Source organism: Vespa velutina, chromosome 13 (assembly GCF_912470025.1).
Source record: "Vespa velutina chromosome 13, iVesVel2.1, whole genome shotgun sequence".
In the NCBI taxonomy this organism is placed as follows: domain Eukaryota; kingdom Metazoa; phylum Arthropoda; class Insecta; order Hymenoptera; family Vespidae; genus Vespa; species Vespa velutina.
The window spans coordinates 4,783,627-4,809,792 of record NC_062200.1 but is presented as its reverse complement, the minus strand read 5'-3'; the positions used below and the strand labels follow the sequence as shown (position 1 = coordinate 4,809,792).

The following is a 26,166-nucleotide window of genomic DNA, read 5'->3' as shown; positions in this document are numbered from 1 at the left end:
TTAAACTAAAGGCGTTTTTCTGTTTTTCTTTTCTTTTTTTCTTTCTTTCTTCTCTCATCAATATTTTCTATTACGAGTAGAAAGGGACTAAGGGTTCAGAAAGAGAGAGAGAGAGAGAGAGAGAGAGAGAGAGAGAGAGAGAGAAAGAGAGAGAGAGAGAGAAAAGCCAACGCGAATACGTCGTCTAGGTACCAGGGAGAGTTTAGTTGGGATTATTATTAGAACGTCGTCTTCTCGTTGCGCGCTTTGTCGAGAGGAAAATAGCATCAGCTGACACCATTTCGGTATAAAAATCTTCTTCCTTGAGTTTTCGCTACGTGTGCTTACCAGAAGGTATACATATCGTGTTCGGCTTTTTGTTAATTCAACGAAGGGAAAATAAAATTTGTGATAAAACAACAAAAAAGAGAAAGAAAGAGAGAGAGAACACATCGAAATAAATTATTTGTTTATTTATTTCTTTTTTTGTTTATTTATTTATTTTTTCGAATTATAATTCCTCAAGAATTATACCAATTTTGTTCTCTACGTGAAAAAAAAATTTGAAAGTAAGAATATGGAAATAAAGATACATAAATATTTCTTTTTCAAATTATATATTGCATATTTTCGAGAATTTTGTTTCGTGAAAAAAAAAAAAAAAAAAGAAATAATGTTTGAAAAAAATTATACATACATACGAACGCATATACGGACAGAAATAAAGTACATTTTTCTCTTTTTCTTTTCTTAAATTAAATCTTCGATAAAAATAACGATAAAGATAAAATGATGTACTTTAATTTCTTATAACCATATCTTCTAATTATATACATCTTCCAATAGTTGAAATTCTCAAAAATAGATAATTACAGAAAAAGCAAAAATGTTCAAGAGTTCCGATAAATTTATATGGTAATTATGAATAATCGACAAGTGCACGTGCACTTGAAATAAAGAGAGAGAGAGAGAGAGAGAGAGAGAGAGAGAGAGAGAGAGAGAGAGAGAGAGAGAAAAAAAGAGAGAAGAAAACAAAAGCATCGTTGAAGTGATAAAACAATGTGCCAGAAACACATTCGAAGAATATTTCAAAGTCCGTTGATGCTTCGTTTACGAGCTTTCAAACATCTCGAACACGTATAGTGAACATCGTATCGCGAAAAGTAATTACTCACTCGTTGATGGCGTACCTATTCGTCGAAACAATTGGAATTTGTCACGCGATTTCACCGTGTTTGCGGGCTTTTTAGTAGTGTGAGCTGGGTTGTGTACGCTTTGACTACTAACGGGGTGAAAATTTTAACTGGTATAAATGAACGAACGAAACGCCTATTATTTTTCTACAGTAATTTTCTAGGCGCTCTTGAAATTTTCACAAAAACAACAAACAAAAGAATGTACTGCTATTATATATATACATATAATGTGTCGTTTAAATCGACTGTACACGTAAAAAATATAATAATAAATCGATATTTTTATTGTCTGTAAAAATTTGTTGTGAAACAACAAAAAAGGAAATAATAATTTATTTTACGTTGGATGAACACAAAAAATACTTGTCCAATCAACAATATTATTAAAATTTATCCTTCTGACAGGATTATTAAAACAGACAAATCCGTAGGCAAAAAAATATAATCGAATTTAAATCATAGAGTATGTAGAATGTGTCTCTGTGATATTTTTATTAAATCGCAGACAGACAAATCAATACAAAAATATCGTACAAATCACTCCTCTTTTTATTTTTTTTTTTTGTTTTTTTCAAACAAAGTTATAATACTATCTTTATACCGTGATATTATTAAATAGAACGAATCTTTACAAAAAAAAAAAAAAAAGTAATAAACCAATTCATTTTAATTCATCACAAATTGAGATCAGACCTCAAACGAAATTACGAAGGAAAAAAAGTTTGAAAAAGATTTGATATAGCAAGAGGGGTGGGAGGGCGAGAGGGAGGAAACTAAGGGATGTTGGGAGAAGGGTTAGTAGAAAGGAGAGAGTAAAGATTAAAGTAACAGGTGAGAAATTAAATGGCAAGTAAAAAGAAGGATCAAAAAGTTTGGAATAACGAGATGGTCAGAGAAAACTAGATTATAGAAAAAGAGAGAAAGGAGAGCGAAAGAATAAGAGAGAAAGAGAGAGAGAGAGAGAGTGAGAAAGAGAAGTAAAGAAAAGAGCACAAACAAACGGAAGTGAGCGAATAAGAGATTAACAGGGCAGTTGGGGCTCGTGCCAGATGCGCGTTTACACGGGCCCTGAATACTGTAAATGCACTATCTGGTACGACATCTCTCCTGTCGCCGCCACCATTGATGGTCCTCGACGTCGATGCTGCTCCTTTCGACACTTTAAATGTGCGGAAGAAAAAAAACGAAGAGAGAGAGAGAGAGAGAGAGAGAGAGAGAGAGAGAGAGAGAGGGATGAAGAAAGAGAAAGATTCCACTATTTTTTTCTTTCTTTTTTTTTCTTGTATTTTTTTTTTCTTTTTTTCTTTCTTTCCATGTCTACGTTAAAAAAAGAGTGATAATTGCACACAAAAAAAAAAAAAAGAAACAAGAAAGAAAAAAGAAAAGAAAAAGAAATTATTAGTCAAATTAATAAATTTTCAATTTTGCTTGAAAATCTTCTGGTTTACGCACGTATCGTGTAAACACAATTTTATTATTATTTCATTTGAATTTATCCACGGAAATTATAACTGTGATAACACTCTCTCAATAGTTAATTTTTTGCTTGGCCCTTAGAATTTGAATCATTTAAATTGAATAATTTAACGATGTTGAACTTATTAAGTAATGTTGATTTTATTATATGATATTTTTACAAAATTCGGTTGGAAATATTATTACTTTGTAATATAAAATTTGTGATTTGTGCAGCGTTGTGAAAATTTATCGATCCATTAATTAAATGCACTTTCTTTTGCATGTTTACCGTTCTCATTATCGTAGATATAATTTACGATAGCTTTGATTGTATTGAATGTGATAATTTTATCGAAATAATCGTCGATCAAATTATAGCTTGATTGCATGTAGATACCAAATTTATCATTTTATTTATATTTAAACAGATATATATATACACACACACACATACACACATTTGATCATTATCAATTACTTCACATTTATTTTCATTTTCATCCAATTAAAAAAAAAAAAAAAAAAAAAAAAAAAAAATAAATTGACGAATGTTCTTTTTTATTTTTCTTGTTCCAAAAAAATGACATAAAAACACTGAATTTATACGATTTGATTATCGACGAAATAATATAATTTTTAATGTATTATATTATATAACACAAAGAGAAAACGTAAGAAAGACAAGAAATGTGAACGAATTATTGAGATAACTTTTAATTACTTTAATTAAAATTAATACTTATTGTAAAAAAAAAAAAAAAAAAAAAGGAAAAGAATATTGTGAGAAAGGATATGAATCTGAAGGAGAGAAAAAAAACAAGAGTAAAATGAAGGCAACGAACAATGATAATGAAGAATCGAGAATCGACGATTTTAATGAAGTCCGGTACGTGAACGTGATGAACAACGAGGGCAGAGACTGCGTGTACATCTTGATTCGAGTCTTTGACCTCGTACGCTTCATCCCAATGAAGACTCAACCCTTCAGCAACGTGCAATTATCACCGGCTAATAATGGGCGTCCCAATACTGTCTATATCTTCTTCTTTTTCTTCGTCGTCTGTGTTGTCATCGTCATCGTCATCATCATCGTCGTCGTCGTTGTCGTCGTCATCATCGTCGTTGTTCTTGTCGATTTTAACGATATTATCTGTGACTTAACCCATAAAAAAAAATTTGATAAAATTTGTTACGTTATTAAGACAAAGAAAAAAAAAATCATTTTATATTGTCGCAAGTCTAAATTTTCTAACGTAAAAAAAGAAAAAGAAATAACGAAACGATTATCATCGTAAGACGTAAGATTTCAATTTATCTATGCAAATGTTAAATAATTAACATTTAAAATTAATTTATTAAAATTAATCATTGTATTTTAACTTAAAAAGTTTTCCAATTTTTTTTCTCTTTATATTTAATATTTGTAATAATTAGATATTTACGTCGATGATATATTGATATATACCTAAAAGTATATATTTTTATAATTGTAAATAGTTTTGTTATATAATTGTAACTAAATATATGTATATATATATATATATATGTATATTAAGTACGGTGTATATATATATATATATATATACATACATTATAATATAATAATTAGGTACTCTATGAATCTTTTCGCATATATTTTAATTCGATAATTTCGAGTCATCGAGTTTTTAAGATTAAACCCAAAAATATCTTTCTATCTATAATTTTCATTGCGTTATCTATTCATTCTATTTCACGTTTCGGTTCTTACATTACGTAAAAAATACGTTTGTCATAATGACATTAAAGAAAAAAAAAACTAATATGCTTAGAAAAACTTACATTTATTGTTTATTCCAACTATCTTTCACAAAATTGTTTCAATAATAATTTGTTGTAATCGAAAATCGATTTTCTATAAGAAATTTTTGATTAAAAAGAAAAAAAAAAATATATATATATATATTATAATAAATTAGAACCATTTCTGAAAATCATTTTTTCATATCTCTTACGTTATTTGTCATCATTATTTTTGATTTAACGATAAGAATAACAATCGAAATTCAACCATCAAAATTATTGTATTCGAATAATAAAAATCATACCACTCACTGATCACAATTCATTTCATGTCTCGTCTCTTATCACCAAAACATCGCAAGTATTAACGAAATATCTATTATCTTTATTATTTCAAATTAAAAATATATATGTTAAAGAGATTCCCTTAAATATTGTAATTTTGTGAATATAATTTGGCTTCAATCAACAAATTTAATGTTCAATCGATAGTAATTGATTTATCAAATTTTATTAAAAACATTTTTAAGATTTTTTATTCATAACTTTTGAATGATTATAAGTATACTTTTTAATTGGAATGAAAAGTCGAATATAAAAAGTATTACAATAAATTCTCCAATATCTTTGATCTAAAAATAATAATAAAAGATATAAGACGGATAAATCTTAAAAAAAATTTTTCGAACTTTTTTCCTTCTTCAGGAATCAGAGATCATTGAATAGTTTTATTCCTTACATTTATCGCGAGCACTTATCACTTCTATTTTATATTTTTCTTTTCATCCTTTTATAATTGTTTTTAATTTTCTTTCTATCTTATCGAACACTAGTTCGTTAGTTGTTTCTAATTTTAAGTAATATTCTATGATAAGAATAATATCGAACTTCAAATATCGAATTTCAATTCCAATTTTCTCGGTAGGGATCGATTTTTCGATTAATAAAGAAGAAATGTCTATTTTATAATATAATAATAAAAGGTGGTCAAAAAAAAAAAAAAAAGGAAAAATGACGACAACGCAGCATCGGCAAAATGGACGACTGAGAATTCTATCGGCTGAGAGAAATGTGGCAGAGAATTCCACGAGAAAATATTTGGTTAAAAATAATTGGCCCTTAACGGCTAACAGATGGATGGCCTCGTGTTGCCAGAAATTTCTCAAAAGAGCAAGGTCGTTTGATAGGAAAAACTCCCTCTCATATATATGTATTTCTAATGCAAATCTTTCATCATATTTTCGTTTATTATTTTGTGAATAAATTTCGCGATTAAACGATTAAACTTTTTTCTTTTTTTTTTTTTTTTCTTTTATTGATATTTTTATAAATTGTATACAAAACAAAAAGAAATTTTATATTTTCAAAGAATTATATTTGGAAATAAAGATTGTGAAAGGATATATATATATATATATATAATATTTTTTCTTTCGTTTTTAATGGAAATCTTTTATTATATATTTGTTTATCTTTTCTTTTTTTTTTTTTTATCGATGTTATTATGCGAAACGAAAGAGATTTTATTTTTCAACAAAAAATATTACATTTGGAAATGAAGATCGTGGAAGAAATGAAAGAAAAAAGGATTACATGTGCATGTATATTTTCTTTTTCTTTTATCCTGGCGTCAAGTATCAACTCATTTTGAATGATCTTTTAATTTAGATCATGTTTAGATTATCAGAGAGTGGTTAGAGAATTAATATTTTTATTGTTACTTCATATCGTTCATTTTAATATCTAGTATTTGTATTATCGATCATACACCGATATACATATATACATACATACATACATACATACATACATACATACATACATACATACATATATATATATATATATATACATATATATATTACATATATATATATATATATATATTACATATATATACAGACACATACGCTATCACACGAGTATAATCGTATATAATCCTATAAAAGAAGGGCATATAAGGACGATATTTCTCGTTATTGAAGAGGAAATGGTGCGGACATAATTTTTAATGGATAGAGTTCTGTTTTATGATTATATCGAAGATCGTTAAGCGAAGAATATAGTAACGCCATCATTGAAGCCTTTTATTCTTTTCTCTGTTATAATCATCATACTTAACATAATAATTTCTTTTTTTATAAGATTGTTAAATTTCTTTGAATGTCAATAAATTAATTACCCATCGATTTATATATACATATATATATATATATATATATATATATATATATATATATATTTACTATATACATGCATTATATATTTGTATTATATATTATATATATTTAAATAATTATTATTAATTAATATATATTAGTAATATAGTGACAAATATATATAAATTAATAACTATGTATATAATATAAATAACAATTAATAATATATAATTTTATATATTTATGTGCCAGTAATTATGAAAGTGGTATAAGTCAAAAATTTGTAAAAATAATATTTATCACTTCGTATTACATTGATTTATATAATGATAATAATAATAATAATAATAGTAATAATATGAAAACACTTGAAAAATAAATAATAATAACACAACTTCAGTCACTTTCATAATCACAAACTCGTTATATTAAAAGTAATCGTTGCAAATGTCAAACGAAAATCATCGCATAAAATTAACACTTCTATTTCGATTTGTGAAAATTTCTTTACGGCTTTAAAACCGTGCCAAATGCGTGGCTCGTTGCTTAATTAGAAACGGAATAGTTCATCTTAGCCTAGTCGAGAGTGTAATAGTTTTAAGGTTAAGGTCTACACACGTAAAGAGGCGTTGCAAAATTCGATGCACCCGAATATTTGGCTAACCTAACCTGTCTTCTACTACTTCTTCTTCTTCGTTTAACCCCCTTTCCCCATTTTTGTTTGATCTCGTTCCAGGTAGAAGAGAAAAAGAAAGAGAGAACGTCGAAAGATACATATGTATGTATGTACTTGTAAATATAGAATCTCTTCCTTCGATACGTACATATGTACATACACACACACACACACACATATATATATATATTGTATATATATATATATATAAATAAACATATTTACATACAACACATACACATGTACATATGTATACATATACAATCGTGTGTCAGAATTGTGTAATCGTTACGAATCGTTTCGATCGTTACGTTCGTACAATTATGTGGCCGCAGTCGAACGAACGGTAACCGTTGTTACTTAACCTTCTTGACGTACGAATTGAGGTTAATTGCGGGGTAAAATAATTTTCGTGATACCCCTCTCAGATATTTTCTTGTTATTCCATCAGTTATCTTATTATTGTTATATTTCTTTGTCTTTTCCATCCGCGTCTTACGATGAGTTTGCATTCCTCGTCTTCTTCTTTATCTTTCTTTTTTTCTTGTGGACAAAAAATATGGCGAAGGAAGAAATACTGACTTCATATAATTATATACATATATTCATAGTTTGTATTTATAAACGTCAAAATTAAATAAATATTATATAACAAGTCTATATATATACATATATATACATATATATATATATATATACATAAATATATACATAAATATATAAATATATATATATATATATATATATATATATATACACGGATTATATTTAATTATACATACATGCATGTATATATATGTACATAAAAAAACGTGTGTGCGCGCATATAGAGAACAAGTGGAAAATAAAGTGTCGATATTATAAATATTCTATTAACAAATAAAATAACGTAGGAACTTGTTCGAATAGTTTGTTACAGATAACGACAGAGAGGAAAGATGAGCAACGTACATGAGAAGAAAATTTCGATGAGAGAGATAAATTTCACTTCGAAGTTGGAGGACAATTTTCATTTCATTGTGATCGGCATGTTGGCAGTGTGGTTAGCTGGTTGTGTGGATAAAATTATAATCACGACCGCTATCGGCACTGCAATTATGACGTTCGCAAATTGGCGCCGAATGGAGAAATCTCATTAACCATGATAAAAATTAATGTTTTTTCATAGAAATACAAGAATTAAGAAGGATAATCCGATCATGCAAATTTAAAGAACATGTCCGATTTAAAGTATCTAGTGATAATATTAGGAACAATTTTACTAAAGAGAATTTTTAGCTTTGTATTCATGATAATGATAATAATAATTATGATAATTATGATAATAATAATAATAATAATAATAATAATAATAATAATAATAATAATAATAATAATAATAATAATAATAATAATAATAATAATAATTATAATGTTAGTAATATTATATTTAACAATAATATAAATATGTTAGAAAGAGTAGTTAGAAATATGAGTATACTTTGAATAATAAATGTTAATTGAATCAAAAATTCATAATATTTAATATTTTATAATATTATTTTAAACATGTTAAAGAAAAAGGAATATATCTTAAATATTAAATGTTGATGATATTAAAAAATTATATTCAATATTTTATAACATTATATATATACACACATAGTATATATATATATATATTACACACGCACACGCGCACACACACACACATACACACACACACAGAAAGAGAGAGAGAGGAATCCATTAGAAAAATAAATATATCTTAAATATTAAATGTTGACGGTATCATATTCAATATTTCTTTGGAAAGCTATGAATTTTGGAAGGCGCATCTGATTTTCGTTTTCTTTCTTTTTCAGATCTGCCTACGTATCTTTCGGTGGATTATTAATGAGGCTGCAGGGTGACGCAAATAACTTACATGGTTTCGAGATTGATCAACATATGTACCTGCTCATGAAGAAACTTGCATTTTAAGTTATCTTTACAAATAGATCAAACTTACAAACGAAGATTTTTATCTTCTCATTCTTTGAAAAGATTTTACAATTTTTTATTGACTGAAATAAAATATACGTCAAAGATTGTTATTTACTCACTGTTTTTATTCCATTTTTGTTTTGTTTTGTATTTTTAAGACATTTTCGCATTCGTAGGATCTTACATTGATAAGATCCGCTTTTTTTTATTGATCGATAAAACTTCATCGATAAAACTTCATGTTCAGCTATTACAGATAATTTAGCAGGAATTTAATTTTTATTTTTTATATACATTTTATATAGATTTTATATACGATAAAATTATATTCGATTTATTTTATTATATATATAATGTATATTATCTATATAAAAAATAAATCTTCATCGCAATTCAAAAGGTAATTATTATTCAAATTGAATAACGTAAATATTTACGATCGTTTGAAAAGATCTATGCAATTTAAAACGACTGATTCAATTGTTAATGACGAAATCATTTCTAAAGATTTAAGCAATATTAATATAGTCGAATTAAATTTATATTTAATATGAATAGATGATACAAAATGATTCACGCAATAAACGTACTAAAGCATTGTATGCTTTTAATAGTATTGGATTAGAACAACGTCATACTTTGAAACGTTTGGCATTTAAAATGCATCGTGGCTATTTACACACTTAAATGTTTGGCAGTGAATACATCAATTTGTCAATAACGTACATATGCGTTTCATGAATCAAAAATAGATCAAAATTAGAAAAAAAAATAATGTCCATCTCATTTTATTAAATAATTATATACAAAGGAACACTTTTGTCTTAAAATTAGATAGTGATTTATTTCTATTAACCATAAAATATTACTATTAAGATGAACTCTAAAAAAAAAAAAAAAAAAAAAAAAAAAAAAAAATTAAATAAAAATCGAATATTAAATAACATTTTGTAGATAACTAAAATTCTCTCATGTTAATTCTCTATAATTCAAATTTTGTTTAAACGTCTATACAAAAATTATACAATATAAAAATAATACAGTATTAATTATACGGTATTAATTGTACTATACTAAATATAAAACTTATACATTAATAAAATATATACAAATAATGGATATGAAACAAAAATTGAGTAAATATCAATAGAATGAAATAAAACATAATTAAAAAAAAAATAAATAAATAAAATACAATTGAAAAAAAATTATACAATGACGTTGTTATAGAGAGTTAATTAAATTCATATTTATATTATTATTTATTAATTTTTTCGTTTTTTCGCTCATAATTTTTAAACATGTTCCATTTGAACGTTTCCATTGAATTCTTAAACATAGAACAGTAGACGTCGTTTCATCGTTGGAACAACATGCGAAGTAAAGATATTTTTACCTTGCGAAACGATGGCATTGGAAAACGAAGGCGATAGCGTGTACGGTTCTCGAGCTTGCGTATAAATTTTGGACGTTCACCAAGTTCGCTCTAGCGGTGATCGTCGTCGTGGTCGTCGTCGTCGTCATCGTCGTCGTCGTCGTCGTCGTTGTCGTTGTCGTTGTCGTCGTTGTCGTTGTCGTCGTTGTCGTTGTCGTTGTCGTTGTAGTTGTCGTCGTTGTCAACGACGCATGCTCGTCAAAAACAGTAAACGCCAGGGAGCGCTCACTACTAATAAACGTGCCACCAGAGCAACAAAAATAGGTGCTAGGCACCACCATACATACATTGCCATCTTAACATGGCAGTCATCTTTGGTAACGAGTTCTTAGACGAGAAAACTTTGAAATCTGCACGCTACTTGCAATCTGTCAACCGAGTTGGTAAAGTTCCAGGCCACGTATCTAACAACCGTATCGGTCTTTCGAATTTTAGAGAAAATTTTTTTTAACTTAAACTCGTGTTTGAAAAGGGAAAATAAAACGTTATATATATATATATATTTGGGTGTGTTTGTTTTATTTTTAAATAATTATTATAGAAAATTTGATTAAATTGAAATACGACGTAAGAATAATAGTATCATAAAACATAATTAAAAAGATGTGATTCAGTATTTTTATTAATAACTTAATAGAAAAACGATCCCTTTCGAAGTCGAATCAATCACTATTTTGGAGAACAAATGAAATGGCAGCAGTTGTTTATCTACTAAATTAATCGTAATGAGACAAATTGTAGATGAAAAGGAAATGAGAACTAATTTATGTAATTAAACTCGTACTATTCGTGACCTTGTAACTCGACGATAATTGAGCTGATGTTGCGCTACAGTATTACGATGTGTATACAAGAACGAGTCGTAAACCTAAGATGGCCGACAAATTAATCATTATGTAACGCAATGCGCCAAGATGGCCGTCACTTAATAAGGGTCCGATCCTAAATAGATTGGCCCAATGACACATAATTCGCTTTATCTACTCGCGGCATTGCGTTGCGTAATATCGGTGGGTTCTCTACTATAAGAACAAATTGAACAAGGATAAAATAATCGATATCGTTATTATAGACCGATATTAGCGCCAGCTAATATTGTCACTCGATAACATTGCCAATCTATTTATCGTCTACATTTACTCGTCCAATAGTTTTAGGAGTAAATTTAAATTTCGTTAATCGTAACGTAAAAATTTATAATAAAATATATTTTATTAATGGTAATTATTAATGATTATTATTTGTAAACGTTTATGTTGAACTTTTATATTTCTTTCATACGAGGTTAAGCTTAGTTGTTATAATAACTCGTAAACATTGATCAAACGATGTACAAACAGCTAACCCTTGTTTATCTGGACTCCAATCCAAGGCACTAATTGGTTGAGTTGAAAGAGAATTGTTTTGAAGTAGACTTACACTTCCAATAACACCTTGTTCTATACCATCCGCGTCAGTCTGCTTTCGTTTCTCTGGATAATTACTAAAAAATCAAAATACTTAGGCTACTCCAATATTTCAACAATAAACATTAAAAAGAAGAAAATTATGTGATTTTACATTACTTACTATTTCCAAAGACAAAGAGAACCATCTCCACCTCCAGTTGCAAATATTTCTCTATTTTGTGGTAAATGCTTAACCATCCATATTGTTGATTTATGTGCCTGAATAAGTAATCAGACAAGTAATTAATTATATTTTATTTTACTCTTGAAAAATATTTTCTTACCTTTTCTATTAAATAAGCATAACCTTTCTTTGGATGGTGCGTTTTCAAATCAAATAAATAAAATTTAGCCTCAAGAGTAGTTGCAACTAATTTATTCATAGGAATATCCTTCCTATCATATTCGATACCACAAACACCATTCTTGACGTTACTCTCCCATCTAAGAGACATGGCTTTTAAATCAAACATTTTGATATCCCCATTGTCATAGCCAGCTGCAACAGTTCTTTCTTCAGAGTTGTAAGAATTACCAAAGGAAACTGTCCAACAATCTCTACGACTTTCTCCTTCTTTAGGTTCCATTACAGCTACCGGTCGACTTTTTTGTCTTGGATCCCATACTTTAACGCTACCATCGCGTGATCCTGTTACTAACTCTGGTGCACCACAACCAATGCTATGACCAGCTACACCAGAAATAGCATTTATAATATCATCGTGAGCATTAGCTGTATAAAGTGGTATTGAAGGATCTTCGAGATTGTATATATTAAGTTTTCCCTGAAATAATAGTTAATTAAATAAATTGAAATTTTAAAATATATAGATAAATTATACAAAAGCAACGAATATTTAATTTGTATATATGTCTGAATCATAATTCAGATATCGTGGAACAATTTAAAAAACTCACATGTTACTACAATGAACTAGCAGTTCTATCAGATGTACCTTGAAATCACCAACTGCTAAGTGCCTGTCTCGTAAACTCGAAGCATTAAATGTTCCACATTTAACTGGATTTGACCGTTCGATATCCTTAATATGTTTTAATTCTCCGCTTGATACTTCATAAATTTGTATAATTCCAGTACCACGAGGTCGAGAGCCCATAACCACAAACTTCGCACTACACGGAATCCATTTTGTGTCAAATAAGGAATAATCGACGGATTTTTCAATATGACAAATTATTTGTGGTTTTGATAATTTCTCCATAGCTTAATTTGTAACTTTATTTCTTGGTTTTAGCTACGCAAAATTGACAGTTCATCTGAGAGTTAAAGTATCGATATAAACAAGAATAAACGCCATCTGTTGTCTGCGTTACGGATAAAATGATTTTTCTCTCTCTTTCTCTCCCTCTCTCTCTCTCTCTCTTACTATTAGTATTAAGAAATATATAATATTTATTAATATAAATAAAGACAAATAAAGAAAGTATTCAAACATTTTTATTATTAAAAAATATAAAAGCTCTTTTCTTAAATATTACTGTTACACAGAAATATAAATCATCCAATCATATCATTACAATTTTTTCATTATTCCATTACTAATGTATGCGATATGTATATATATTTATAATCAATATATTAGTCAATAATTCATTTCTAAAAGTAACAATTCTTTATTAATGTGAAATTATAAATAATTTAATTCATTCTTCTGTATCTGTATTATTTTCTACTTCCTCTTGGGTTTCTATAAAACCTGGTGATTCCAATTTCTTCTTAAACTTTTGTACATAATTCAAAAATCGTTTATCAAACTTATTTACCTAAATTATTAATATGAAATTATAAATAATTTAATTTATTCTTCTGTATCTGTATTATTTTCTACTTCCTCTTGGGTTTCTATAAAACCTGGTGATTCCAATTTCTTCTTAAACTTTTGTACATAATTCAAAAATCGTTTATCAAACTTATTTACCTAAATTATTAATATGAAATTATAAATAATATAATTTATTCTTCTGTATCTGTATTATTTTCTACTTCCTCTTGGGTTTCTATAAAACCTGGTGATTCCAATTTCTTCTTAAACTTTTGTACATAATTCAAAAATCGTTTATCAAACTTATTCACCTAAATAACATATAAATAAAATTAATTTTATAATTGATTTTATTATGAAGAACAAGAAATATCATAATACATATTTTTCTAATAAATATTTTACAAATTATTATTATTATATAATTAAAACTTACCATTAATGAAACCTTCTCAATACCATCTTTTAAATCCTCTTGTGATAAATTGTCGTCTATTTGTATATCTAAATCCTTCAAACATTTAATGAGTACATCTTTGTCAATTTTACTATCTGAATTTAGAATTTCAGCCAGAATTGCAAAGGCCAAATTATTATGTACACAATATGTATTCATGCTTTCAGATCCTTTACCTCTATTTCTAGTCAAATTCAAAATAAAAGCAGCTACATTGTAAGGATTAATTTCTTGAAGAGGACTAATCTCTGGTGCATTACATATGATTTTTAAAACTGGAAAGAATGCTTCTTCCAGCATTTCTTGATTAAAAGGTACATACATTATGAATTGATCAAAAAAGCTGCTAATACATTGGCAGAGATAAGTGTCATCTCTATTTGTTGGATTATAATACATAATTATTATACGAGCTAACAGAGTAGAACTGTTTATACGACGGTTTATTAATAATTTGCAAAGTCCCTCGGTTGCAATAGTTCTCAAATCTTGATTCTGTAATAATATTAAGAAAATTTATTATATTTCATTATACGATGAATAATAAAATTTCAATAAATAATATAAAACTAAATATAGTATAAAAAATATATAGTATAAAATAATTCTAACCACATTATCCAATAATCCTATTAGAATTTTCATTATATCAGGACTTTGTACTTGACTATTGGACGATTGTCTGTAAACAGTAATATCTTCTTCTTCCATTTGATTAAATAACTTCACAGGTTTATTAGTTTTATTTAATAGGCTACTATTGTCATCATTTTTCGAAATATCAAAAAATTCAAGTCCGTAATACAATAGAAGATCAAAAAGAGCTTTTAAAGTAATAATCCATATTTCTTGTTTTTCTTGTTCCAATGAAAATTGTAACAAAAATGTCAAAATATTTGTTCTAGCTAATTCCTTATCTAATATGCAAAATATTCCCAAAGCTTCTAGTGCTAATATATGGACCCTGTCATCTGGATGCTAAACATAAATATATTATTAATATAAGAAATAACACAGAAAATAATTTAAATTACATGTGTATAGAATAAAGAACTTACATCTAAACTTGAAAGCGCTACATTTACAAGGCATCTAAGAGTAGGTGTTAACGTTTTTACTGATTTAACTCTCATCATAGCACACATGATAGTGAGACATTTAATCATCGTTTCAGAATCACTTTTTTCTTCTTCAATATCATCATCAACAATCATTTGATTAGGTTCTGATTGTTCATTTAATTTCATTAATTCTTGATTTATTTTATCTATTTGTTCCTTTCGATTCTCAGCCTTCAAATATTCTTTATTTTGTATAGCTTGATATTCTTCCTCTTTAAGTTCTAGTAATTGTACTCGTAATCTGGCTTTCTATGAAACAAAAAAGTCAATACGATGATAATTATTAAACTAAATATAAAGAATAAATATAACTACATACTTGCATGTTATTTCGATGTTCTTGTTTTGGAGATATTTCTTTTATAACTTGTGTAGTAACTTTTATTGGCGTTCTGATTTTACTAATTGTATTTGATAAAAGATCTAGTCTTTTATTTACATCAGGTATCACATTCTCAAGGTGATTTACTATGCATTCAATTATTTCTTTAGAGCAATGGTCAGTCAATAGGACATTTAATATCAGTTCACTTAAATTATTTCTTCCTGCTTCATCTGACAAATCATATACTTTAATTATTTCAAAAAGCTGAAGAAGAATAAATTGGTGTGCTGTTTTTTCCAACATTTCATATGTTTCAGAAGAAATCATGATTAAAAACTCATTAATATATGCTGAGAAACTTGATAATTCAGGCAAAATTTTTTCTAATGCGTCTAAGGAAGATAGACTATGAAAATGCTTAGCTACACATCTCCAATACAAACAGTTCTCGCTTGTTAATTTATTAATTGGTATAAGTTTTGTAGTTTCATCGATTGGTATTTGACTGATTAATTTATCCAACTCAGTTTTTCTGTCAAAACAAATAAAATATAATTAATCAAACTTAAATTAAAATTTTACCTTTTGAAATAATTGATTAAATACTTACTTGAAGAGTACATTTAATGCTAAAATAGATACATTAGTTCCAATTTCTGCATCTAATGCATGAATCAAATCTATGTACTCTCCATTATAATAACGCAGCCATATTGGTAATAATACATTTTCAACACATTTGCGTACAATCTCAGCTCTATCTTTGAGTCCTTCATTTAACAATTGGATCCTTTGTTTGATTGTTAATGATCTTATTGTAATTTTACTGATAAAGTCATAAGCCATTTTTCGTACTATATCACTCACATCTCTAATTCTTTTTAAAGCGGCATGTAATGTTTTTTGATTTTTGGCCATACTACTCAATACTGCTTTACGAACTTCAACTTTTGGATCTTTGGATAAATGAAATATATACATCTTTATTACAGGACAATTTTCATCTGACGGATCTTGAAGCCTATGTAAAGCAAAAACAGCTTGGGCTCTAACTTTATGCGATTTATCCAGTAATCGATCCATCATATTAACAGTAATTTTGTCGCAAAGTGCATCATCAATGAAAGCATTTTCACCCATTGAATTTAATAACATATTTAAAAAATGACATATGCGAAATCTAACAGAAGAATCCTTTGCATTATGATGTGTTAATACAAATTCAAATAATTTTTCAAGAAATGGAGACATAGGTTCGCATGCTTCACCATTAGAAGATGAATAAGAGCTAACTGCATATTTAGCAGCAAATTGAAGGGTATTATCAATGGATATATGATTTTGACTCATACTAAGAGGAATCTTCAAACAGGAGATAAATGCCTCCAAAAATAACTCTAGTTCATACTAAAATGAGAAAAGTATATTAACTTTTACATAAACATGTTATTCATTTAATAAAAATAAAATGTTATTTAATATAAACAATCGTTACTTACTTGTTGACTGATATTCGTTAATCTTTTTATATACCGTTTATGGCAAGTTTTATTAACTTGAACATTATAAAAAATATCATTCATTATTTCTCTAAGTTTCGCACTCATATTTGAAAGTAATTTAATAAAATAAATATCTCTTTAAAATAATGGATTACAACGCATTACAACCGCCAAGTTGTTTTAAATATACTGCCAACTATCTGACATAAATATCAATTGGATTATTTAATATTTAGTTTCTTCAATAATTGTAATTAGTTTTTTCACAGCATTTTTATCGTAGTAAAAATTTTTAATTAAATGAATTAATCAAAATGAATATCTTTATAATTTGTATGGATTTACAGAATTGTAAGACCACTTAATATTACATCGAAGAATACTCCATTCCGTTATGTTATTAATGTGTGAAGTTACAGGGATCTTGTACCAACAGTAAAATTCAAATTACCAGAATATAATTCTATAAAATATAATTTGATTACAAAATAAAAACTATTTTATTTATTTGATATTTTTTTCTTTCTCAAACGTTTAAATTATTGATATATTATTTAAAATATATCATGATCCATTATTAATGAAATATAATTATTATCTTTTTATATATGCATGTTAATGATGTAGTGATTAATTTTTTTTTTATTTTCTCACAATTTTTCATAAGAGAATACGGAAATGACAAAAAGCGCCAAATACAACGAAGGATTTGTTTCACGTAGTGATTCACAAGGTTGAAACTCTTTTATTGTAAGATCTGTGGTTATTACTGGGTGAGGATATTGTATTATATCGTACGAAGGAGAGGAACGTTTGTATCATGTTTGACATATGGCACAAAAGATTTTATATTCTTTTGAATAAACTTAAAACATGAAGCAGATCTTATTTAAAAATAAATACTTGTGCAATAGCATTTAAGGTAGTTATATTGTAATTTCACATAGAATTATCATATAGACAACTTATTTGTTAAAACTAACCTATAAAAACATCGAACAATTTCATTTTTACTTTACTAAATTATATGTTCAGAACAATTATCAATAGATATTTATATCTTAACGTGAATAAATAATGTAACAAAATCTAATAGAATTTATATAAGTTGTTCTAAAAAATTTTTAAATTGAAGATAATGTAATGATTAATTTAATAAAAGATCGATTTTGTAAGTTTTAGAAAGTTGTATTTATAAAAAAATATAAAAAATGAAGTTAATCTCAAAAAACGTTGACAAGGATGGGAAAGGGTAAGCAAATTATATTCATATATTATCATGTTTTAATTGTTATAGTTATAATATTTCTACTTTGCCATTATATTGTTTTTAGGAGTGTAGGTCTTGTACCAGAAAATACCGAAGATATGTGGCATGCTTATAATATGATAGCTGAAGGAGATTTTGTCACTTGTTCGACTTTTAGGTAAAAATCATTAATTTTATAATATATACTTATATATATACAAGTAAAATTACTTCAATAATATTGATCTTTTTACTTTATTTCTATTATCTTTAGAAAAGTACAAATGGAATCATCAACAGGAAGTTCTAGCAGTTATAAAGTAAGAACCACTCTCACAATATGCGTTGAAGGCGTTGACTTTGATACTCAAGCTTGTGTCCTTAGACTCAAAGGTAGAAACGTTGTAGAAAATAAATATGTTAAGGTATTCATATTTTTAAATATTACAATTAATTTTATATATGCAACACACAATATAGATGAAATAATAGAATGTTTTTGTAGACTGGTCAATATCATACTTTGGACGTGGAGCAAAATCGAAAATTTACAATTACTAAAGAGAAATGGGATTCAATTACATTAGAAAGGGTGGATACTGCCTGCGATCCCACACAGGTATATAATAAATGTTATAAAATATTATAATATGATATTATATTGTAGTATAATGCGATAATATAATGTAATATCATAATATTGTTTTCATTTCAGAAAGCAGATGTTGCTGCTGTGGTAATGCAAGAAGGTATTGCACACATTTGTTTAATAACTTCTAATATGACAATAGTACGTGCAAAAATAGATCAAGTTATACCTAGGAAACGAAAAGGGAATGTTTCACAGCATGAAAAAGTAATAGTTCTAAGTAAAACACCAATTTTATTAATACATGATTCAATTTAAATGAAAAAAAAAAAAAAAAGAAAAGAAAAAACTGATTAAAAAAATTGAAACTTGTTAGGGTCTGGTGAAATTTTATGAGAGCATTTTACAAGGCATTTTAAGACATATTAATTTTGACATTGTAAAATGTCTTATCTTGGCCAGTCCTGGATTTGTCAAAGATCAATTTATGGATTACATGGTTCAGCAGGCAATTAAATCGGATAATAAAACGATTTTAGAAAATAAAGGCAAATTTTTATTAATACACTCAAGTTCTGGTTTCAAACATTCATTGAAAGGTAATGTTTTAATTTATGTATTTATATATACACATTCCAATAGATAATAAAATTAAATCTCTTCGTAATACTATTATTTATGGTTTCATCAGAGGTTCTGGCTGATCCTGCTGTAGTATCTCGAATTTCTGATACTAAAGCAGCAAGTGAAGTGAAAGCTTTAGAAACATTTTATTCAATATTACAAACAGATCCTGCCAGAGCTTTTTATGGTAAAAAGCATGTTGAAAAAGCTAATGAGGCTCAAGCAGTAGAAACATTACTTATATCGGATAAATTATTTCGGTAAGATATTTTAATAATATAAATTATTTAGATATATTTAAATAATATACTTATGAATATATATATATATATATATATATATATATATATATTCTATATAATTTTATATTTATGTTTTGTAGATGTCAAAATATTGCACTAAGGAAAGAGTATGTTACAATAGTAGAAAGCGTCAAAGAATATAATGGGGATGTTAAAATATTTTCAAGTTTACACGTTTCTGGTGAACGTATGTATGATGATATTATAAAGCATATATTAATTATGAACTTTATATATAGAATGTGCGTAGATAGTGGTTAATAATTGTCACATCACATCAATTCATAATTTAATATTATTTGCAGAATTAGATCAACTTACTGGAATTGCAGCTATATTACGCTTTCCCATGCCAGAATTAGAAGATGAAAGCGACGGTGACGAGTCAGAAGAAGATGACTAATTAAGTTCTCGATATATATATATATAATTCTGTACATATTTGTGCTATGCACAGTTAAAAATATCATATTAATAATAAAATTGAAAAAGATTCATCATTAATCTAGTTATTATTTCTACCTTTGCATGAGTTTAAATAGTTACAAAATAATATAATTTTTACAATAATTATATACATTTCATTGAGAATTTTGCATTTAGATACATTTTGACGAAATTAAATTTTCACGAAAAAATTAAAATTGTACGATCCCATTAAAATAAATATTAAATATTAAAGAAATAATATAAAAATATTATATTTGAAAAAATATCTGTTTTTCCAGATACTATTCTTTTGATACAGTAATTCCCCGATTTTTATATTTGATATGGTAATACTATTTTGCATAATTGTGAACACGAGATAAGATATTCCACCTTTTATACATGATGGGTATATCGTTACGAAGCATGGAGGAGTTAATTCAAATAATTCCTTTCATTTATAATTCTAAAGTCGAAGATTATACATGTATTCTATAACGTATAATATTGAGTAAAATTTTTAGAATACAATTAATTTTTCTTCGACTTAGATATTTTGCAATAGTTACGGCTTAAGGTTATGGGATATATCATATCCGTTTTAAAATTGCTAAAAAAGAAAAGAAAAAGGCAAAAAAAGATCATGGGGAATTTTATAGGAGATATAATAATATGGTATGTTTAATTTATATTATATTCATTATTCAAATATATTAAAAAAATTTGTTTTAAAAATTTTGTGTAAGTTATTGTCTTCATTATACATTGGTACTTGTATTATAAATATTAATACAAGTTTTTATTTTGTAGCATATTGCTACTATTTTCAGTGAGTATTGTTTTTGGAACTACAGAGATTATAAAATATCTTACAAATAGTACCGAAGAATTACTGCAAATGAATTCATATAATTGGATCCTTCGATTGTGTTTCAACCTATTAGGCTATGCTACAATTTTATTCCCAGGTTATCTTATATACAAATATGTACAATATAGTAAATATATTCAGAGAAGTGGTAAGTAAAGCAAATAATTTTATTAATTTGTATATCGCATGATTACATTAGTATATTATATTCTATTTATTTATATATAGATAAAAGCTGTATTCCAAGATTAGTTCACTCATGTTTTTTGGGACACAGTGAAACAGGTCTTTTAGACACATCTTCTTATACACCAACATCTACCAGTCAACGTACGTTTACTCAGGATTTCTTGCTACTTACATATTGTTTCCTTGGATTACAAATTAGTTATTTGACATGGGGTTACCTACAAGAGAAGATAATGACACAGGTATTTAAATTTTTCCTATTATGCAATATTCATATATATATATATATATATTATAAAGCAAAACATTATATTATATAGGTTTATGAGGATGGCTTTGGTAATCAGGATCATTTTGAAGATTCACAATTTTTAGTATTTATAAATAGAATACTTGCATTTTTAATGTCTGCATTATATCTACTTATCCAAAAACAACCACAACATAAAGCACCACTTTATAAATATGTTTTTTGTTCATTATCAAACATTATGAGCAGTTGGTGTCAATATGAAGCTCTTAAATATGTTAGCTTTCCTACACAGGTAAATATAGATTTTTTTCAGTTTATAATATATAAAATATAGATTTTTTTTTAAAAAATATATTTGACTTTTCATTATTCCATAAAAATTCGTATTATCTGTAATGGAATTTATAAGTCAAGAATATATATTTTAGGTTTTAGCAAAGGCCTCTAAAATAATTCCTGTTATGATAATGGGAAAAATTATTTCACACACAACATACGAGTATTATGAATATGTTACAGCAATACTTATTTCTGTTGGAATGACTATGTTCATGTTAAATAGTTCTGACTATAAAAATGGTAATTAAATATAGATCTATTAATATCGTTCGATAGAGATATAGTATGCTATTAATATTTATGGAATTTCTAATAGAACTTTTTTTTTATTTTTAGATGGAGCTACCACTATTTCTGGTATTATCCTTTTAGGAAGTTACTTAGTATTAGACAGTTTTACAAGTACCTGGCAAAATGCACTTTTTGTAGAATATGGTACAACTAGTATACAAATGATGTGCGCGGTAAATATGTTTTCATGTTTATTGACCGTCACATCTCTTATACAACAATCAAGTTTTCCTTTCATATATTTTTTTATGAAAAAGGTAAGTAACAAACTCTACAAAGTAATTTTATTAAATTCTATTTACTAATGTGAATGAATTGATTAGTATCCTAGGTTTATAATGGATTGTTTACTTATTTCCATTTGTTCTGCAAGTGGACAATTATATATTTTTTATACAATTTCGAAATTTGGACCTATCACTTTTGTAATAATGATGACTATACGACAGGTAAAAATATTAATGTTTATTAATTTAACATTTTAATTATTGTTTATGTAATTTATACTAAAAGTATTTATATATTTTTAGGGATTGGCTATATTATTGTCATGTTTAATATATCATCACGAAATTAAAATGATTGGTATACTTGGTATACTTCTTGTATTTGGTTCAGTATTCCTTCGAATTCATTGTAATAATGTAACTCGAGCGATTAAAAGACGCAGAACTGCAGCGAATTCTGTAAAAAATTAGATTATTTTAGTTACTATTACGTAGAATCTCATAATATGATTTAATTTTTTTTTATTGTGTGTGCCTGATTTTTAACAATACATTATTTTATATACTTGCACATCTTGCAATATTAGACATCTGTACCGTTATAAAATTTTTATAATCCTTATTTCCTGTTAATAACTTGTATACATTTTTATATGGACATTTAAAAACGCTTATTACAAATTAATGTATATAATATTTTTTATTTCAATTAATTAACCTGTAGTTTTAACACAGAGGTTATTATCTTATATATTTAATGTACAAAATGTTGGCTATTATAATAACAAGGAAGGCACATTGCCGTGTTATTTATTTAAAAAATATTTATTTTAATATAAGTATATATACATAGAAACTTATGTAAATGTTTAATCGGAAATAACATTAAAAATAATTTGCATTAAGATATTGTAACTATACTTTTCATATTTATGAAAATTTTAATTAAATTTTAATATTAAAGATAAGTACACGTGGCAGCAGTTGTGATTTTTTTTCATTGTTATTATTATTCAAGAATTAAAATAGATTTTTGTTAGTTTTACTACAATAGGTCTTATATTGTGAAAAAAAATTGTTAACAATATGTGTGTAGGTTCACGATTAAAAGAGATATTAACATAAAAGCAATATTTAATTAACTTTCTTTTTGTATAGAAGATAATTTTAATTCAGTAAAAAATACTATGATAGATTTAATAATGTTTTGAAGAAAAGGAACTATAATATATTAATATTATCATAATCAAACTATATTATATATAAATACATAATGACTTTTTATACTAATTTTTGATGTTGTTTCTAAATATTGTGGATAATCATAAAATTTATGTTAATAGTTACTTTGAATAGACGATATTATTTTACATTATATTAGCATTTTACATAAAAATATATAAGTAAAATATCGATGATACCACTATAAATATATTAATATATTCAGAAAGGTAGTATTTAGAATAAGACAATACTGTGTTTTTGAAATATTTTCTGTAGTTAAGTGAGAAATGCAGTTTTTATTAATACTACCTTTAGTATCCTTTTTTTGGAATCATATATAAAAATAATTTATATACTATCTACATTGTTAATTGTTTTATCTATAAAAGAGGCTTTTAATGATAAGAATTAAACAATGTAAAAGATTGTTTATAGAAATCTTCGCGTATAACTATATGGAGCAAAGGATCTAATTTAATCTATAGTAAATCATTGACATTTAGAGTGTTTTGTTAAACACAATTTTGTTCCTTCTTAAGAAATATGAGGTCATTTAAAACTGAATATGGAAGTAAGTGCAAAATATGATGAAGTTCTTTTGACGTGCAACATGCTAATGTTTCAAAACCAATATACATGGATCATTCTTTAGGAGATGGAGGACGATAAATAGCTATAAGGTACATGATCGAGATAATAAGCTCCAATGCTAAAATGACTAATTGTATGCTACAAAGGATCACTTCTAATTTAAGCACATAATTTTGCCAAAATAAGAAATATAAAGTTGCTAAAGAGCTAGGAAACGTTAAGAAAATCCCAATGAGAATGGGTAGGCCACGTTCTGTTAAATTTCCTTTCCTTCCTAGATAAATTCTGGCACCCTCCGTCACTATAAGGAAGAATAAGAGCGCAAACTCTGTTAGTGTAGTACTTGTGCCCGGAGATGGTAAATTAGCAGCCTTGAAGAGTCCCATGCCCAACTCGCACACAGCAAACATACCAAAATAAAAGGAATTCAAGTACATAAGAATTTCATATGTCAAGGAAGAATTCACTACTGTAGGCATTCTAAAGGGGTTTTCCTTGGTAGGGATACCCAAATGATCGTTCTACAAGGTATCAATCTTCGTTCATTTATTTTATATTTTATTGCAGTAGAAAGAATAACTTGGTTAAGAATAACTTGTCACTTTCTCTGCATCCTGAACGTGTATTTTTAGAACTAGAAATTGATTAATTTCTCTTTATATCGAGAATTATCAAACCGTAAGGTTTTATAATTTTTCTAGTTTTCTTTTTATTAATCACTTGCGGGATCGCGAAAATGAGGAATGACACGTTACATTTGTATAACTTTATGTACACCTCCTTTTTATTCCTTGCGTCTAGCACTGCTTTATTTTTAACCGTTAAACCTCGCATACAATATTGCCATAATCATGGAAAGAAACATTATTCAGATATCTACATAATATTTATAAAAACAACAATACTTTTATTTTTTATAAACCGTTCAATGAGCAAATAACAAGCGTGAGATTAATCCTGATATTTTGTCAAACGTATATATATATATATATATATACATATATATATATATATAAGTTTTATATTCATTTCTAACGATTATTCAAGTAAAATTCCACATAAAATCCCTAGATTAAACATTTTTCATAGAATATCAATAAATTTCTTAATCGTACTTCATTTAAAATGATGTTAACAATAAATAATAATAAGATTAATACTTACTTCGTTTGTATATTTTTCTTTTTTTTCTTTAATTATTTGCAGGACACGTCGGAATGTAACACCCTAAACGAATAACTCTTAACGACATCAAGCTATAACGGAAACGACCAATTACATTCATCCTTTTTATGAAAAACCGTAATATTAAATGTACATCAGGTAGAAAATTTATTATTTAAAATTATGTTGAAAAATGTTCGATAAATTTTTTTTTGTTTTTTAGAAATATAATTTTTTAATCGAAGATCTAGGAACATTAATGTACAATAATTTATTGTATGTTTATTATTTGTAGGTAAGTCGATGTGATCGATAGTTGAATGTCGGAAATATATAGGTGCCATTTTTATGATATGTATGTAAGTCATATTAAATTCTTTCGTATAAATCGTATAAATTATAATAAATAAACTATATCCCATATGATTCTCATTTTCTCATTTTGATATATGTACATATGTATATATATATATATATATATATATATATATATATATATATATATATACCAGTAAATAATAAAACGATATATATCAG

General features: G+C 26.5%; 6 protein-coding genes across 9 annotated transcripts in view; 3 read left to right on the top strand and 3 right to left on the bottom strand.

The window, feature by feature from the left end:
• The window catches only part of LOC124953880 (DNA-directed RNA polymerases I, II, and III subunit RPABC3), a 68,546-nt gene extending 59,217 nt beyond the window's left edge, over nucleotides 1-9,329 (top strand). For all 3 annotated transcript variants that reach the window (XM_047505883.1, XM_047505881.1, XM_047505882.1), the window contains exon 4: nucleotides 9,095-9,329. In XM_047505883.1, the coding sequence (XP_047361839.1) occupies nucleotides 9,095-9,212 (118 nt within the window). In that variant the 3' untranslated portion in view covers nucleotides 9,213-9,329. The remainder of the gene's footprint in view (nucleotides 1-9,094) is intronic.
• Nucleotides 9,330-10,405: 1,076 nt separating this feature from the next.
• On the bottom strand, nucleotides 10,406-13,427 carry LOC124953628 (dynein axonemal assembly factor 10). The gene is made up of 4 exons (XM_047505258.1): nucleotides 13,055-13,427; nucleotides 12,383-12,883; nucleotides 12,220-12,317; nucleotides 10,406-12,133 (listed from the first exon to the last, which is right to left on the bottom strand). The coding sequence occupies exons 1-4, from the start codon at nucleotides 13,319-13,321 to the stop codon at nucleotides 11,926-11,928; spliced, it is 1,074 nt and encodes a 357-aa protein (XP_047361214.1). The 5' UTR covers nucleotides 13,322-13,427; the 3' UTR covers nucleotides 10,406-11,925.
• Nucleotides 13,428-13,540: 113 nt separating this feature from the next.
• Nucleotides 13,541-17,709, bottom strand: LOC124953625 (condensin complex subunit 3). The gene is made up of 7 exons (XM_047505253.1): nucleotides 17,285-17,709; nucleotides 16,396-17,192; nucleotides 15,780-16,317; nucleotides 15,398-15,709; nucleotides 14,952-15,317; nucleotides 14,319-14,834; nucleotides 13,541-14,193 (listed from the first exon to the last, which is right to left on the bottom strand). Exons 1-7 carry the CDS (start codon nucleotides 17,390-17,392, stop codon nucleotides 14,074-14,076), a joined length of 2,757 nt encoding a protein of 918 aa, XP_047361209.1. The 5' UTR covers nucleotides 17,393-17,709; the 3' UTR covers nucleotides 13,541-14,073.
• A 325-nt stretch (nucleotides 17,710-18,034) lies between these two features.
• LOC124953627 (protein pelota) lies at nucleotides 18,035-20,555 on the top strand. Of its 2 annotated transcripts, none has more exons than XM_047505257.1 (10): nucleotides 18,035-18,209; nucleotides 18,470-18,539; nucleotides 18,622-18,714; nucleotides 18,811-18,961; nucleotides 19,042-19,155; nucleotides 19,252-19,392; nucleotides 19,502-19,724; nucleotides 19,817-20,009; nucleotides 20,132-20,238; nucleotides 20,357-20,555. In XM_047505257.1, exons 2-10 carry the CDS (start codon nucleotides 18,499-18,501, stop codon nucleotides 20,452-20,454), a joined length of 1,161 nt encoding a protein of 386 aa, XP_047361213.1. In that variant the 5' UTR covers nucleotides 18,035-18,209; nucleotides 18,470-18,498; the 3' UTR covers nucleotides 20,455-20,555. The 2 variants fall into 2 exon arrangements, with proteins under 2 accessions (XP_047361213.1, XP_047361212.1); XM_047505256.1 differs by having other exon boundaries at nucleotides 18,464-18,539.
• Nucleotides 20,556-20,827: 272 nt separating this feature from the next.
• LOC124953626 (adenosine 3'-phospho 5'-phosphosulfate transporter 1) lies at nucleotides 20,828-23,446 on the top strand. Its single transcript, XM_047505255.1, has 8 exons — nucleotides 20,828-21,155; nucleotides 21,291-21,499; nucleotides 21,580-21,782; nucleotides 21,861-22,085; nucleotides 22,222-22,372; nucleotides 22,469-22,680; nucleotides 22,747-22,872; nucleotides 22,954-23,446. The coding sequence occupies exons 1-8, from the start codon at nucleotides 21,061-21,063 to the stop codon at nucleotides 23,119-23,121; spliced, it is 1,389 nt and encodes a 462-aa protein (XP_047361211.1). The 5' UTR covers nucleotides 20,828-21,060; the 3' UTR covers nucleotides 23,122-23,446.
• LOC124953629 (transmembrane protein 216-like) lies at nucleotides 21,503-25,451 on the bottom strand. Its single transcript, XM_047505259.1, has one exon. The coding sequence runs from the start codon at nucleotides 24,942-24,944 to the stop codon at nucleotides 24,516-24,518; it is 429 nt and encodes a 142-aa protein (XP_047361215.1). The 5' UTR covers nucleotides 24,945-25,451; the 3' UTR covers nucleotides 21,503-24,515.
• Between the last annotated feature and the right edge of the window lie 715 nt (nucleotides 25,452-26,166).

What these genes read in the sequence shown, in the direction of transcription:
- LOC124953628 (XM_047505258.1), bottom strand. Translation starts at nt 13,321, where the DNA reads ATGGAGAAATTATCAAAACCACAAATAATTTGTCATATTGAAAAATCC. An exon ending in ATGCTTATTTAATAGAAAAG is followed by an intron (nt 12,318 to 12,382) that starts GTAAGAAAATAT and finishes TTACTTATTCAG; the next exon opens with GCACATAAATCAACAATATG. An exon ending in TCTCTTTGTCTTTGGAAATA is followed by an intron (nt 12,134 to 12,219) that starts GTAAGTAATGTA and finishes TTGATTTTTTAG; the next exon opens with TAATTATCCAGAGAAACGAA.
- LOC124953629 (XM_047505259.1), bottom strand. Translation starts at nt 24,944, where the DNA reads ATGCCTACAGTAGTGAATTCTTCCTTGACATATGAAATTCTTATGTAC.
- LOC124953625 (XM_047505253.1), bottom strand. Translation starts at nt 17,392, where the DNA reads ATGAGTGCGAAACTTAGAGAAATAATGAATGATATTTTTTATAATGTT. An exon ending in GCATTAAATGTACTCTTCAA is followed by an intron (nt 16,318 to 16,395) that starts GTAAGTATTTAA and finishes TTGTTTTGACAG; the next exon opens with AAAAACTGAGTTGGATAAAT. An exon ending in TTGAGAAGGTTTCATTAATG is followed by an intron (nt 14,194 to 14,318) that starts GTAAGTTTTAAT and finishes TATGTTATTTAG; the next exon opens with GTGAATAAGTTTGATAAACG.
- LOC124953626 (XM_047505255.1), top strand. Translation starts at nt 21,061, where the DNA reads ATGGGATATATCATATCCGTTTTAAAATTGCTAAAAAAGAAAAGAAAA. An exon ending in ATAGGAGATATAATAATATG is followed by an intron (nt 21,156 to 21,290) that starts GTATGTTTAATT and finishes TTTATTTTGTAG; the next exon opens with CATATTGCTACTATTTTCAG. An exon ending in TAATGATGACTATACGACAG is followed by an intron (nt 22,873 to 22,953) that starts GTAAAAATATTA and finishes ATATATTTTTAG; the next exon opens with GGATTGGCTATATTATTGTC.
- LOC124953627 (XM_047505257.1), top strand. Translation starts at nt 18,499, where the DNA reads ATGAAGTTAATCTCAAAAAACGTTGACAAGGATGGGAAAGG. An exon ending in GTTGACAAGGATGGGAAAGG is followed by an intron (nt 18,540 to 18,621) that starts GTAAGCAAATTA and finishes TATTGTTTTTAG; the next exon opens with GAGTGTAGGTCTTGTACCAG. An exon ending in GTCACTTGTTCGACTTTTAG is followed by an intron (nt 18,715 to 18,810) that starts GTAAAAATCATT and finishes TATTATCTTTAG; the next exon opens with AAAAGTACAAATGGAATCAT.